The sequence below is a fragment of the Mytilus galloprovincialis genome, chromosome 2 (genome assembly GCF_965363235.1).
Source record: "Mytilus galloprovincialis chromosome 2, xbMytGall1.hap1.1, whole genome shotgun sequence".
Classification (NCBI taxonomy): Eukaryota; Metazoa; Mollusca; class Bivalvia; order Mytilida; family Mytilidae; genus Mytilus; species Mytilus galloprovincialis.
The window spans coordinates 27,291,993-27,308,952 of NC_134839.1; the positions used below are offsets into that span (position 1 = coordinate 27,291,993).

Below are 16,960 nucleotides of genomic sequence, written 5' to 3' on the forward strand. Positions count from 1 at the left end.
TATTGATATATTGGTTCTAGGTGGTGTACTCGTACTGTTATATGGGTTCTAGGTGGTCTACTGGTATTGTTATATGGTTCTAGGTGGTCTACCTGTATTGTTATATGGGTTCTAGGTTGTCTACTGGTATTGTTATATGGGTTCTAGGTTGTCTACTGGTATTGTTATATGGATTCTAGGTGGTCTACCTGTATTGTTATATGGGTTCTAGGTGGTCTACTGGTATTGTTATATGGGTTCTAGATGGTGTACCTGTATTGTTATATGGGTTCTAGGTGGTCTACTTGTATTGTTATATGGGTTTTAGGTGGTCTACTTGTATTGGTATATGGGTTCTGGGTGGTCTACTTGTATTGTTATATGGGTTCTAGGTGGTCTACTGGTATTGTTATATGGTTCTAGGTGGTCTACTGGTATTGTTATATTGGTTCTAGGTGGTCTACTGGTATTGTTATATGGGTTTTAGGTGGTCTACTGGTATTGTTACATGGGTTCTAGGTGGTCTACTGGTATTGTTATATGGGTTCTATGTGGTCTACTGGTAATGTTATATGGGTTCTAGGTGGTGTACTTGTATTGTTATATGGGTTCTAGACGGTCTACCTGTATTGTTATATGGGTTCTAGGTGGTCTACTGGTATTGTTATATGGGTTCTAGGTGGTCTACGTGTATTGTTATATGGGTTTTAAGTGGTCTACTGGTATTGTTATATGGGTTCTAGGTGGTCTACTTGTACTGTTATATGGATTCTAGCTGATCTACTGTTATTGTTACATGGGTTCTAGGTGGTCTACGTGTATTGTTATATGGGTTCTAGGTGGTCTACTGGTATTGTTACATGGGTTCTAGGTGGTCTACTGGTATTGTTATATGGGTTCTAGGTAGTCTACTGGTATTGTTATATGGGTTCTAGGTAGTCTACTGGTATTGTTATATAGGTTTTAAGTGGTCTACTGGTATTGTTATATGGGTTCTAGGTGGTCTACTGGTATTGTTATATGGTTCTAGGTGGTCTACTGTTATTGTTACATGGGTTCTAGGTGGTCTACGTGTATTGTTATATGGGTTTTAAGTGGTCTACTGGTATTGTTATATGGGTTCTAGGTGGTCTACTTGTACTGTTATATGGATTCTAGCTGATCTACTGGTATTGATATATTGGTTCTAGGTGGTGTACTCGTACTGTTATATGGGTTCTAGGTGGTCTACTGGTATTGTTACATGGGTTCTAGGTGGTCTACTGGTATTGTTACATGGGTTCTAGGTGGTCTACTGGTATTGTTACATGGGTTCTAGATGGTCTACTGGTTTTGTTATATAGGTTCTAGGTGGTCTACTGGTATTGTTATATGGGTTCCAGATGGTCTAGTTGTATTGTTATATGGTTCTAGGTGGTGTACTCGTACTGTTATATGGGTTCTAGGTGGTCTACTGGTATTGTTACATGGGTTCTAGGTAGTCTACTGGTTTTGTTATATAGGTTCTAGGTGGTCTACTGGTATTGTTATATGGGTTCCAGATGGTCTAGTTGTATTGTTATATGGTTCTAGGTGGTCTATTCGTATTGTTATATGGTTCTAGGTGGTCTACTGTTATTGTTACATGGGTTCTAGGTGGTCTACGTGTATTGTTATATGGGTTCTAGGTGGTCTACTGGTATTGTTATGAGGGTTCTAGGTGGTCTACTTGTATTGTTATATGGGTTCTATGTGGTCTACTTGTATTGTTACATGGGTTCTAGGTGGTCTACTGGTATTGGTGTATTGGTTCTAGGTGGTCTACTGGTATTGTTATATGGGTTCTAGCTGGTCTACTTGTATTGTTACATGGGTTCTAGATGGTCTATTGGTATTGTTATATGGGTTCTAGCTGGTCTACTTGTATTGTTACATGGGTTCTAGGTGGTCTACTGGTATTGTTATATGGTTTCTAGGTGGTCTACTTGTATTGGTATATGGGTTCTAGCTGGTCTACTTGTATTATTATATTGGTTCTAGGTTTCCTTGCTGTTTAAATGATGCTTACAAAACAGATTTTGAGCAAGGTTTTTGTATCGTGAAGTAAAATAGATCAATAAACCCCGTGAATAAATCGTTGTCGATGTTAACATGCAATCTGGTTGATGACTTGTTTTGATATTGTAATCATCATGTTTATTCAAATTGGCCTTATTCGTTTTGTGTGGCCTTCTAGTTTTTAACAATTCTTATTCTTATAATTGTGCTGTTTAGAAATCACTGCAACAATCATATACATTGTATACTGATGAGATAATAAGAACTTTTTATTTGACCTACATAATGATTCAAGAATGATCAAAATATGCGATGTGTTATTTTAACTTCCAACGTAATCTACTAGTGTCCGTTCTACAGTAAAGTAATCTTTATGTTTCCGTGACAGCCATGCATACCAAAATTGAAATTTGAAAAACAAGACATCGGTATACTTTGATTTACAGAATAATTTTTCTGGAGTTTGTGGATTGACACTTATATTTACGTTTTCTACAGCATACTAGACGGTGAACTTATTGGATATTTCCGATTTCAGTAAATAGAAGAATTCTAGATAAAAGGAAAAACAAAGGATCGGACTGATATAACAGTTAAGTTGACATTCCACACTGTATAATATTTCTTGTAAACATGTGTATAATAAATCTTGTTAAATGTTACAATTAATTTTTTTAGTTTTTTTGCTGCAATTTAAAGGTGATTTTTGACTATAACAGACTATCATTAACTGAGACTTATCGCTGAATATTGATACTAGAAAATCAACGGTCTCAATTTTTAATTATTTCTGGACCACCGTAGTTTTTCTAGTCTTTTTATATAGCTTTACTTGTGTTTCGCACCTTTTTGTCGTTTCCTATGTTTTTGTTGGTCTTGCTCAGGCTGGTCTTATTTTTAATTGAATCTAGGTATATTTTTTTGAAAATTTCATAAGAAAACGCAATTAAATGTTGAAAGTTTTTTTTCAAATACAAGAAAGATGACTTCTTTTAGGTTACATTATATTTTTTTTAACAAAACTCGTTGTAAAGCTATTTCAAATTTCATTACTTATTGTTCATTTAGTTCAATAAATGACCTCCGCTAAATGATCGTCACTAATCACGACAGCTTACATATACTCCCATTACAAATTCAAACTTAAGTTAGTTACTTCATGAATGTATAGTGTTTAATTTGACCCTATGACAGTTGAACTTTTTAAATAAATGAACATCTACATATTGCATTACACGAACGAATAATTTGAAATGTTTTAAGATTGAAGTATTGAAAAAAACCTACCTGAAATATGATGCATCGTCCTTCCACATTGTTGTTTATCTCGAATAAATTACAGAATGGCTGAAACCAAATTATGATCGTAAAATGATCTTGTTAAAGTTATCACTTTGGGCATTAATTCAAAACCTATTCGTAACAATAAATAAATGGAAACTAACGGTTCGCCAAATGCTCTCATAACCAATTAATTCTTGAAAACGGTAACAGACTTTTTGTCTGGTACAAAAACGATGAACCATATTGATATTATTCAATTGTCTAAAAATATATCAAATACTTAATGAACATTTTATTTTGCAATCATATTATGAACACAAAGCTTGAAGTATTTATCACCAAAGGTTTAGAGAACAAAACGTTTTTTCTCAGTTAGGATTGAAAGACAACGATGGGTGTTCAAAGAGGAATTAATGTAAATTTGTTTTGTAATGACATTCCTCCAAAATCGTCAAAATGCCATTAGCTTGATGAAAATTAAAATATACTGCCAAGTTAAAGGTATAATCTATATACACTTTTGAAACTTGATGATCAGTTGTTCATTGACGACATTGAATCATGGTATAACGTTAAAAAGGTGCTTGGAAAATTTAACCAAACATGTATTTAGCTATTGAAAAATTGCAATTATTATTCGTCATAAATACTTAAATTCTGATTCGTTAAATAAAGCTATAAATATTCATTAAAGCGTCAATTTATGACTATTACCTGTTTTTCGCTCAAAAGGTGTTGAACATTCATTAATGTATGACCTATTTTCGTAAGTCAACATACTAATTTTGCAATAATAAATTACCTCATACTTATCGCAGTTTGCTGATACACAAGAGTACGGATCTAGTTGTTCTAAAATATGAGAGTAAATAAATTTGTATATAGTTTAATTATCTTGATGACTAAAATAACAATCAAAGACGAACTTGATTTAATAACCCCCATTTAGATAGCTTTGTAAATTTGACGTCATTCACATACATATAACCTTAATACAACAAGTTGGGAAAACCACAGGACAAGTAAAATATTTCAACAGGTATCTAGTGAGCATACTAGTATGAAAAAATTCCAACTTAAAACGCCAAAAAAGACAAAAGTAAAACAGCAAGTTTTAAAACACTTTTTTTTCAATACGAATCTGTAAAATATTTAATGAATAAGATGTGTTTAAAGATATTATTTTTACATTTTTTCTGATCTATTTTGTTTATTGACCGTACTGCCTCTTTTTATGTTTCAAATAATACATGAATACCAGTACATCAAATGAATGGTGAGTAACTAACTTAAATTATCCATATTTCGGGGTGATTGATCTTACAAGCCAAAACATCAAGGTAACTATAATCTAAGACATCTAATACAAGAATGAATTGTGAAATAAATTAAACAAATAAGAGACAAATGATACCATAGGTTTCAAACTCATTAGTGCAAAACGCACTGAAAATGTTATGGTAAAAACAAAAACGACAAGAAGATAAACAGCAGTATACAAATCTCGAACTCACAATAAAAACATGGGATTAATTTTACTTTATATAAATGAATGATTTCAAAATAGATGCCAAAACAGATTGACATATCTTAAAATATTTCTTGTTGTTATTTATGTATTATTGTCATTTTATTTATTTTCTTTTGTTACATCTTCTGACTTCGGACTCGGATTTCTATTTAACCGACTTTTAATGTGCGTATAGTTATGCGTTTACTTTTCTACATTGGCTAGAGGTATAGGGGGAGGGTTGAGATCTCATAAACATGTTTCAACCCGCAGCAATTTTGCGCCTATCTCAAGTCAGGAGTCCCTGGCCTTTGTTAGTCTTGTATGATTTTTAATTTTAGTTTCTTGTGTATAACTCGGAGTTTAGTATGACGTCCATTATCACTGTACTAGTATACATATTTTTAAGGGGCCAGCTGAAGGACGCCTCCGGGTCTAGGAGTTTCACGCTACATTGAGGACCATTGGTGGCCTTCGGCTGTTGTCTACTCTATGGTCGGGTTATTGTCGCTTTGACACATTCCACATTTCCTTTCTCAATTTTATGCTACAAATACATTGTATTCAAATATAATTTAACAAACTACACCTAGATATTTACCAAAAAAATATGCAAACATCACAAACTATGTATTCTAGTCTATGCTGAAATTCGAATGTAGAAATATGTTTTGTATTTTTATCGTTTGGGAACTGTTTCATTAACGTATATATTTTTAATTGTATAAATGATGTATCCATATATTAAAAACAAAGAAGAGAAGATTAACTCTAAAATGCACAAACTGAAGTAAACAAATATTTCATATACATACGTAAAGCAGGAACATCTGTTGTAGGTGCATGTGTTGTTACAATAGGCATCTCTATTTAAAAAAATCAATAAAAAATAAAATTGCACATTAGTATGACGAAAATTTATAGATATGAAAAAAATTGAAAATATGGGCACAGGTTCAAGATATAATAACAATATCAATGAAACTTTACAAATGCTGTCAAACAAGATACATTTCTAAAAAAAACAAATGTATGCCATTCTAACAATCTATAGTAGAGTTGTCTGTATCTGTTGTGCAATAGGGCATTCATATTCTGTTCTAAAATATGTGATAAATTTTTGTGAGAGAATTATATGTTTGACATACAACGGTTAGTTTCAACGCACTAAATTAAAAATCCCCCTATACCAATCAGAATGCATTGTTTAAAGATATATACTTTATCTTTGTACCCATGTTATGAACAGGTTTGCGTTTTTAAATTCATCACAATTATATGATAATAGAATTTAATTAAATGAAAATTAAATTCATTTATTGAATTAACATATACATGTATTGAGACTCGACAAATCGAGTCGTCCTTACTCTTATTAGGCTAATTTGAGCATGTGACAACCGAGTAGTAAAAGTCCGTGCATTTTAACGGTCTCTTTTACCTTGAAAACCGAACAGAGTGGATGTTAAAAAATTAAGAGAAATATTTTACATACACTATCAAGATAAGTATTGTTTTAATTAGTTCGTTTAAGAATTCATATTTTGAATTTAATTCGGATTTAAAGATTTGATTTCTGTTTTTTGTAATAATCAAATTAACTTATTTCTTCGTCGAATTTAACGTGCGGATGGGCCACGTGGTATTGGAAAATTTTAAATGAATAATTTTTACTAGTACATGCATTGCCTAAATATTTTAACTTCACATTTTAATTTCTCCTTGATGCAGAATGTAAAAGTATTATACCTGTTATAAATCGTAGAGGCAGGTATGTGTATGTTTACAGATTAAGTTAATTATTCTTATTTATATATTGTACACGTCATTCTCGTGATATACATGTACCGGTGAGACATTTATTTAGATAAGAGACAATTTAAGGAATTAAATTATTGATTTAAGATCAAATGATTGAGTTGATAGATATGAGTAAATTAAAATTGAAGCCGATGCATTGATACTGTTATAAAAATAAATTAAATTAAGAGACAGATGATACTAATTATGCGATGTTAGTCAGTACTTCAATTTTTAACCTATTTCGTTTATTCAAATGCCTAGAATTGGTCGACGGAGAAATGGGAATGGGCGCGCACGAGTGCCCGTTGTTGAAGCTCAACCACCAGATAGACGACGCGGAAGGAGGAACCGTGCAGTTACTGCACCAGGAATTCAAGATGTGGGGGCAGTTGTTGGTGAAGTACAAGCACCTCTTCCTCTACCAATCCAGGCTCCGTTGCCTATTGAAAGACAACCTGCCTTGCAAGGTCCCGTAACACCAGCGCTGAACGTACAAGCGCCATTTGCGCAAATTGAAATTTTAGCTCCTGTACCAATGCCCAATCAAAATGGTGAGATAAATAATGATCCTATGCTTATACCTAATCAGTCAGAATGTGATGTTTACGTATCTCAAAATTTAAAAGAAAAAATATGAAATAGAGAATACATAGATTTGTCATTACTTCTTTATCAAAACTTTATTAGTCAAATTGACAGACCTCAAAATGTTATATATACAGGCAACAGTAGTATACCGCTGTTCAAAACTCATAAATCCATGGACAAAAAACAAAATCAGGGTAACAAACTAAAACCGAGGGAAACGCATTAAATATATCAAAATGTTATAAGTTATGATAAAGCAGCCGGTTCACTTGTAATCACATCAAACAAAAACAGCAAAGTTAAATCTATTCAAAACATTGAGTCATGGACTGATGCATTTATAAACTATATGAAAATATTTATTCAACGTTTTCCAAATTTAGCTAATGAATTGACCACTTATATGTCAATCATTAGAGGTACACAAGTGTCTTTTGAGAAGATTTATTGTTATGACCAGCAATTTAGATTAAGAATGGCAAACAATCCTACAAGATCTTGGTCTTCCATTGATGGCATTTTATGGTACACCGTCATAGCTAATGGGGAACCGGAGGGTAATACAATTCAAAGGACAAGTGTAGGTAATCGACCATGCTATGATTACAATTTTAAGGGAGCTTTTCATCGACAAAATTGTTTTTACGCCCATTTATGTATGAAATGCGGAATGGCCCATCGAATCAAGGATTTAGACCTCGAGGAATCAGATTCCCTGCCTTCGAATGGCCGCACCACACACATTTAACAATTAAATTTTATATTTTTCAGAATCTTTAATTAATCCGATGGACATATGGTGTCTTGGCTTTACTCCGATCAATGTCACAGAATTAAATAAACTCCTTTTCAATTACCCAAATCAACATGATGCAATGATATTATATAAGGGATTTTCTGAAGGTTTTATGTTAAATTATTTTGGACCACGATGTAGGATTGAATCAAAAAATTTACATTCAGTCATCCAAAATCCTTGGGTGGCATGGGAAAAAGTCATGAATGAAGTAAAAAATGGTCGCATAGCTGGTCCTTTTTTGACTAGACCTATATCTAATCTAATGTGTTCGCCTATCGGTGTAATTCCTAAGAAAACTGGTGGATTTAGATTGATTACGCACTTATCTTTTCCGCCAAATTTGAGTGTAAATGACTTTATTGATGAAAAAAATACTACAGTAAAGTATTCGTCTTTCGACAATGCTATTGATTTGATTAAAAGATTGGGTTCAAATGTGGAAATTGGAAAAAAGAACATTAAATCCGCCTTCAGATTGCTAAAAATTTATCCAGGGGACTTTAATCTATTAGGGTTTAAACTTAATGAATATTATTTCATAGATAAATCATTGCCTATGGGGTACTCAGAATCAAATTGCTTATTCGAAAAATTTTCAACTTTTATTCAATGGCTGTCATAAATGAGTCTAATTCAGATAATCTTGATCATTATTTGGATGATTTTTTATTTGCCGGTAAAAGCAATACTGAGGATTGTAAAAATCTGATTAATAGTTTTGATAGAGTATGTTGTCGTCTTGGAGTCCCAATTGCTCATGAAAAAACAGAAGGCCCAACAACAAAACTTTAGTTATTTAGGTTTACTTATAGACACAGAAAAATTTGCTAAACCAAATTGCAGAGGACAAAGTATTGGAGTTAAAGTCGAAAATTAAATGGGTATTGGGTAGGAAAAAGATCACTTTAAGGGACCTACAATCTTTGTGTGGGTCATTAGCTTTTTGTGCAAAAGCTCTACCTGCAGGCAGAGCATTTAGCAGACGAATTTATTTGGCAAGTAGTCACGCAAAGAAACCGCATCATTATGTCAGAATCACAGAAGGCATGTATCAAGACTTATTGGTATGGGAATTGTTTTTAGACAAATTTAACGGCATTAGTTACATGCTCGACATTGATTGGACTTCAAATTCAGTTTTACAACTATTTACTGATAGCGCTGGTGGTTCAACAAAAGGGTGTGGCTGCTATTTCCAAGGTTTTAATATGGGCTTTTCTTAAATGGCATTGTAGAATGGTCTGGTACTGAAGTTCTCAGGGATATATCATATTTAGAAATGATACCTATTGCACTATCTGTTTATTTATGGGGTAATCTATTTCAAAAAAAGAAAATTTTATTTAATTCGGATAATAATGCCGTGGTTGAAATTTTAAATAAGAAGACGTCAAAATCTATACGAATTATGAACCTTGTTAGACACATAGTATATTGGTCGTTATTAGGCAATTTTAACATAAAAGCACAGTTCATTCCTGGTTATACAAATATAATTGCAGATTGTATTTCTCGTAAAAAATTTCAGAAATTCAAAAGTCTGGCTCTGACAGCAGATACACATCCAGCTACAATTCCGGAGGAATTTTGGATCATTTTAGGCCAGAAATAGCAAAGCTATTGGACGCATCGAATTCTCAGAACACATGGAAAACGTACAACAATGGACTGACTTCATTTGTTTCATTTAGATTAGAAAAAGGTTTAGGAAATACACGGCCGCCCAGTATTTCGCATTTAGTAAATTATGTTGCTTATTTATCAAAATTAGGGTATGCTCCTGCAACGGTTTAGGTGTACTTATCAGGTTTAAGCTATTTTTTACGAATAAATGAGCTCACAGATTTGACTTCATCGTTCATTATACAAAAAATGTTGAAAGGAATGGACAAATTATATGGTGTAGTAGATAGTCGTAAACCTATAACTTTAGAAATATTAGCTCGATTAATAAACTCGTTGCAATTTGTCTGTTCTTCAGTATATGAATGTACGTTATTTAGATCCATGTTTTCATAAGCATTTTTTGCATTTTTGAGAATTGGTGAAATTACAATTAATAGAAATACGCAACATGTCATTAACAATGACGATGTCAATGTTTCACATCATTCACAATCTGCATATATCACAATTCCCTTTTCGAAAACAGACCAAAAAGGTTTATCTACAACATTAACAGTTGAAAGGTTTAATCAAGTAGGTATTTGCCCGGGGAGATTGTTATTAAACTTTATTTCAATCAGACACAAAAACAATGGACCACTTTTTTGTCATTTTAACAAAACCGGTGTAACACGATATCAATTTTCTAGTGTACTATGCAAGACCATGAAATTTATTGATTGTAATCCAAATGAGTACAACACGCATTCATTTCGAATAGGTGCAGCTACACATTTTGCTATGAATGGCCATACTGATGAAGACATTATGACTTTAGGTCGTTGGAAATCTGCATCCTTTAAACGTTATATAAGAATTGAGCTAACCAAATAACTTATAATTTCAGCTTGTCTTGGTAATGAAATATGGATTATTGGTTCTTCAATAATATGCAGTGCTCGTGATCACTCAAAGAACAGACCTTCAGGTAGTAATTTAGGTCTTTTAAAAAATAATAATTGTTTTTTGCGATGGGCAGGCAAATCTGGTATGAAATGGGACGATATTTTCTTGAATCAAATTCAATCAGCACTTGAAACATTCATAAAGTATCCACATTGTGTTGTATTTCCTCACGATCACCTTTAATTTAAAATAAACATATCTCATATTGACAATGGATGGAAATACATTTATTTTGTGAAATTTGGTTGTTATATAAATGTTGAATTCGTAATATCTTTTATTATTTTGACTGTTTAAATGTTGTTAAGTTGATTATAGAATTGGAGATAACTGAATTGTCATGGGTAAATTTTGTGGCGGATTATCATTCTGTACTAAAGTCCGAATTATAATTTTGGCGAAATTTACTTCATTTTATGCAGACTATGGATAGCCCAGCTGCTAATTCTGAAATATTGCTGAATGAACCGCCCTTCAGTACACCAGCTTTTGATCGCCCAGCTGCGATACAATGATTAGTTCAATCGTCATCAACATTTTATTGATTGACAAATATTTTGGTTGTGTACTGTTGTTGTAACAGTTGTTGTTGTTTTATGAATGAATTTTGATTACATGTTGCCATGACAATTCAATATCCAAACAAAATTAGTGTTTGTTATTAGTTGTAGTGAAATTCAAATCAAGGCATCAATGGCGTCTGTTCGTCAATTCTGATAATTGGTTAATTTACACAAAGTGTATTTTTGATCAAACGATATATTCAATAATGTTCCTATATCATTGTGTAGCGATAATTAACAAACAAAACATTCACACTATTAATTTCGAAAGTTGAAATGCGCGTCAATGACGATTGTTTTTTTGGATGTCAGTCTAATATACGAAGAAAAGTATTGATACTGCATAAAACCTATCATGATGGAACATTGAACACTACATTACCCAATTCTCAACCAAAACAATTAAAATAATTATTTAACTGTTAATAGTAAATTATAGTTTGCATTATATAAAGAAAAATTATGACCTTACGCAGGTCATTATTGTTTGCCTTCAAGAATATTCCATTGAAATTTGGTATCGGCTGGGTAAATTCTTTGAAAGAATAACCCAAAGGAACTCTGAAAAATACTTTCTTTTATTATTGTTAAGATTTGTAAACACTGAATTTTTAGTTATGACCATATCAATGATAATTCATGTCAACACAAAAAAGGAAATACTCAAAAATACTGTACAGAAGTGCTGACTACTGGGCTAGTGATACCCTCGGTTAATAAAATCTCTACCAACAGTGGCGTCGACCCAGGGGTTGTAAATAAACTCATCATAGTTACCTTGATTGACATTTTGTATATATGTATTTAGAATAAGAGAAACACTTAGAATCTAATTTTTTATATTTGTAATGTAAGTAATCAAATGCCTGAATATAATTACAAGAGGTGAGGTACATAGCTTGTCTAATAAAACTTTCGAATATTATGATATATGTATTCGTGCTACTACGTATGTCAGGATAACTCACATAAATTCAAGAGCAGCTCAGCCAAATATTGCTTATAGAAAACATAAGTCTGAAAATTCTATTATTTAGAGCTGAAAGTTGTATCTTATACGCTTTTGTTTGCATATTTTTCTAAGTTTCTTTGACAAAAATAAATAGGTTTCTCACCAATTCTATCTGCACATGCTTGGGAATCGCAGTAGCAGGGTCCACGTTGATCATCTAATTTTAGAGGTTCGTTACAGCGATGTATACAATTATGACAGTGGTCCAGCTGTAATATAAACATAATTAATGAACAATAGATATTTGGGTAAAACAAATTAACAGTGCGTATCTCTTTAATATGTAAGTTTCTCGAATGTTATGAGGTTGAAAACTGTAAGGTCGATTCTTGAATGTTTTTTTAGTTGGAAATTCTTAGTGAAAGGAGTGAAATTTCGTAAAACTTAAGGCTATTGTAGAAATGCAGAGACGTACCTCATACACAGAATAAAAGTATACAGCGATCAAACTTCATGCCAATGGTTATTAGCAAGAAGTATTTTTTTTTAATTTAGAAATTAATTATTTTAAACAGATTTCTTTTGTCTAATCTCTCAAAGGAGTGTTATGAATAACACATTTACTTTACGGTGGATATACAATATTTGAACTCATGCTACTGAAATATCGTGGTATCAAATCGCGTAACACTGTGCCCGACGCGCTAGACCACTCGACCATCTAAGCTATACAAATAATACGCTTTTGATGGCCGTGTGTTACCTTTTCTCGTCATTTTTTATCTAGCGTCGAAAAACAGTGCATGATATATAAGCCATGAAGATGGAATTGTTACAAATCAGCTGAATAATCTATTGTAAATGATCCTACAAATTAATTATATTATAAGTACGTCTGAACCAGTGACGACTCAGATTTTCTCCATCAGATCACCAAAAGTGATGGTGATACAAGGCTGTATATATAATTCGTCTAAATAACAGCCCAACAATGTTAGATCTGTTGAATTGCGTTAGCAAAATGTTTGTTCTTCCCTGGCCGGGATTGAAACTCATATATTATATATGTATAGATTATACAATACCGTTTTCCATATTGGCCCTGGTATCCTTCCGAGACTCCAATATCTGCCCGTGGCTTTATCCAAGGGCCGATATTAGTCGAGGGCTGATACCTGGGCCAATATGGAAAAGACATGTTATAATCTATTCATCACATATTCAAGTTATACAGATAAGAGAGAAATAAAGATCAATTATAACAATTAAATGAAACATAACAGGTAAACTCTAAAACATTTTATCACAAAAGTATTTTCAATTATCGTTAATGATGCAATTACGTCACGTCATTTGAAATCAGGTCACCATTACCAATATACTCTTTTTTTGCCCCGGGCAATTTTGAGGTTATAACATATGGAAAACCTAACGTATTCGTAACAAATATGTGATAAATATGAATTGTAAATGCCAGGAGTCTTTTTACGTTTCAATAAAAGTGACCGTGTTCTGTGTAATAATAATAAAGAAGTGTGCCATTTAACAATGCATCGTATTGATGAATATGTGTAAGACAACAGCATGTTGTCGACGAATCGTTCTATACTACCAATAGGACAGATAAGCAAAATATAACAAAAACTAGGTAAAGAATTCGTAGAAAATAAACTAAAATAAACTAGCTTACCGAGTAACACCTAGCAGCAAACTGACCATTATCGCGATAAATCTCACAACCCTGAAATGAAATATAATAAAACTTTCCAATTTTTAACCTAATAAACTCATCATAGATACCAAGATTTAATTTTTTATTTACGCCAGACGCGCGTTTCGTCTAGAAAAGACTCATCATTGACACTCGAATCAAAAAGGTTGAAAAGGCCAAATAGAGTACGTGTATGTAAGTGTTATCAGTGTAATCTTACTTCTGAACTAACATTTGTACTCATACCATACAGTTCATAGTTATATATAAAATGTGAAAATAAGATACAACGCGAAGGATTATGTTCACGAAAAGTCCATATTGATAGATATCTGATAAATAGAAAATAAACAAACTCTCACACATTAGAAAACTTGTGATGTCATTATGAAGTCGTTATTTTCTTGAAACGGCTCTGTCCACATGCAATGACCCCAATCTTTTGTTAGGATGTGTATTGGACCCATATAGTATAATCAGACGACTTTGAATGATACAAAACTTTCAAAAGCATTAAATGTTATACGATAAAAAAAACCTTAACACGAAAGCATTGTAGTTTTGACGAATCATACAAATTTTCACAGAAAAATAAGTAAACCGATCGACTGGTGCTATTAGTGAAAACGATCCAACTGACTTTGTAATTTACTGCTTAATCCTTAATTTTTGTAGTTTGTAGGTACTTCCATTTTCAAGTTTCTTGGTTTCTGAATACATTGTTGTGATTTTACACTTTTTGAAATATATTTACACAAAATTGTTATACAATTTTCATCACGAATACCTTTTGGTTTGTTCCATTAACACTTTTAATGTTTTTTTCTTTCCAAAACAATTTGTCAGGAGGGAAAATGGTTTTCATTCTCGTGGCCATAAGTAATTTCAAAATGCCAAATTCTTTTTAATTTAAACGAAGGAAACGTTCTGCCAGTAAAATTAAATTTAGCCTAAATTTCTCAAAACTTGCTCAAATTGGTGTAGTCATCTTATAAAAAAATAAGACAAGAGATGTTTGTCTTGATAAAAAAAAACTTAATTAAGTTTTCAATTAATGTCTGTTTTCTCTGTGTAGATATCAAATGTCAACTGATTAAAGGAAATGGCTGACGTCTTGTGTATTTTTTCAGTCATGTCGGGTTTGTTTGTAATGAAGTTTCCAGGTAACATAAAACTAACCTGTGCTGGATTACATGTCACATTGAGACAATGGAGAGCTGTGAACAAATAAAAACGCTGATTAACATCTAATTATGCACATTCAATTAACTAATTTATACTTTTATTGAATCAGAACTCGAGTTTCAAGTATAAGAATTTCAAAGTAATTCTAACTAAAACTGAGATCGGAGAGTACGTATTTTGATCCTGTGATTGCAATCAAGAAAATAAACCAGTATAATTGAGATATAGTAATAAATTTGGTTTTCCTCATACAGAAAATAATTTTTGGTTGTTAGACAAGAAAGACATTCCAAACAAGTTTCAAAATTAAATAATTAACAAACATTTTCTGTATACACATATCCTGATGAAAATGCAATTTGATGATGATACAGAAAAAAAGAGAGATTTACCTGTTTTCTGCACACAATCAGCTGTATCACAATAACAGCCATTTGATAAAATAAAAGAATCATGATTGACACAATAATCATAACTATGTTGCTGAAATAAACATATCAAAGATAAAAATGACATCTGTAAGTAGACAAATATTCGAAATTGACAACACATGCGTGAAAAAGGAATATATCTACTACGAGATACATATCAATATCATCAATTATTAGTAATTATTCTATTATTCATTGATACCAACTATTATCAACGTAACTTCACGATTATGTGAAGATATCTGTTTTTACTATAAACATGAGTTAAAATTTACAAAGATGACAATAAGATATGCAAGTCAAAGAAAAACTATTACAGTGTCCAGAATTTTTGTGATTATTTTTTTTACCCTAATCGGAAGTGCTCGTTAATGCAAAAATATACTATTCACATGTCAACATTTTTTAGAAGCAAAGTTTTTCATAATACAATCGTTAAAACAACATATTCGATTTCGTATTGTTTATCATGCATTAAAATGAGTAACCTATCTTAATATTAAGTCTATAATTGAATAGTTATCAGCAATGCTAAAGTTTTTTTTTATATATTTGGGATATTTCTTCTTTTTTTATTTTAAATAGATTAGACCGTTGGTTTTCCCGTTTGAATGGTTTAACACTAGTAATTTTGAGGCCCTTTATAGCTTGTTGTTCGGTGTGAGCCAAGGCTCCGTGTTGAAGGCCGTACATTGACCTATAATGGTTTACTTTTTTAAAATTGTTATTTGGATGGAGAGTTGCCTCATTGGCACTCACACCACATCTTCCTATATCTATTGAATGATTACTTAACATTTCTGTAAATTAATCAAATATGTAAAGGATTCCGAAAATGGAGCTTTATTTCTTTAGTTTGCATATCATATTCCGATAAGCATAAACTATTTGATATTTGAAGAAAAATACATACCATATGATGACTGCAAGAAGAGACAATTTTATGACCATCTCTTCTTAGATGACAGTGTTCCTAAATAAGATTTTAAAAAGCATGATAAAATTGCTACAAGAGAAAACAACATAAGCATGATGCTAAATGTAAATGTTTATAGCGATTTGCAAACTTTGTTTTGATTGAGTGAAATTTTGTGGAAAATTAAGAAACATGTATTGAATTGCATTTTTGAGAAGATATCGAAAGACATATACACATAAACAGTCCATACATGTACATTTGTATGATCGAAATTGTAATCTCGTCCTAGTAAGGTTTTGAACCAAACTCGACCTAAGACTAAACAATGTTCACTCAGCCTGAACTATACTTGGCCAAATAATAACCTCTTCTTTAAAACAGTGTCAACTAATTACTAATATTTTTTCAAAAGTACTGGACTGTACATTTAAAAACATAACTTGAAAAGGCAGAGCTACACAGCAATAGTGTTTCCGTAAACAACTTGAATACATTTATTTTAAATACATTTTAAGAAATGATGTTTTAGCTTTTTAAATATATGTATCATATCATATTTAAATTCCTTTTAAATTTAAATTTCCTGCCGTGACAGATGGCTTATAGATACAAAAATAAGTCTTATTTT

The 16,960-nt window shown here is 31.9% G+C and overlaps 1 protein-coding gene across 1 annotated transcript in view; it reads right to left on the bottom strand.

Annotated features, from left to right (window-relative positions):
- LOC143063287 (uncharacterized) overlaps positions 1-16,960 on the bottom strand; it is a 61,144-nt gene that overhangs the window by 30,652 nt on the left and 13,532 nt on the right. The window contains exons 6-13 of the mRNA XM_076235342.1: positions 16,327-16,386; positions 15,375-15,465; positions 14,977-15,014; positions 13,777-13,827; positions 12,250-12,355; positions 5,626-5,676; positions 4,103-4,152; positions 3,304-3,363 (exon numbers count right to left, since the gene is read on the bottom strand). Coding sequence (XP_076091457.1) covers positions 3,304-3,363; positions 4,103-4,152; positions 5,626-5,676; positions 12,250-12,355; positions 13,777-13,827; positions 14,977-15,014; positions 15,375-15,465; positions 16,327-16,386 — 507 coding nt within the window. The remainder of the gene's footprint in view (positions 1-3,303; positions 3,364-4,102; positions 4,153-5,625; positions 5,677-12,249; positions 12,356-13,776; positions 13,828-14,976; positions 15,015-15,374; positions 15,466-16,326; positions 16,387-16,960) is intronic.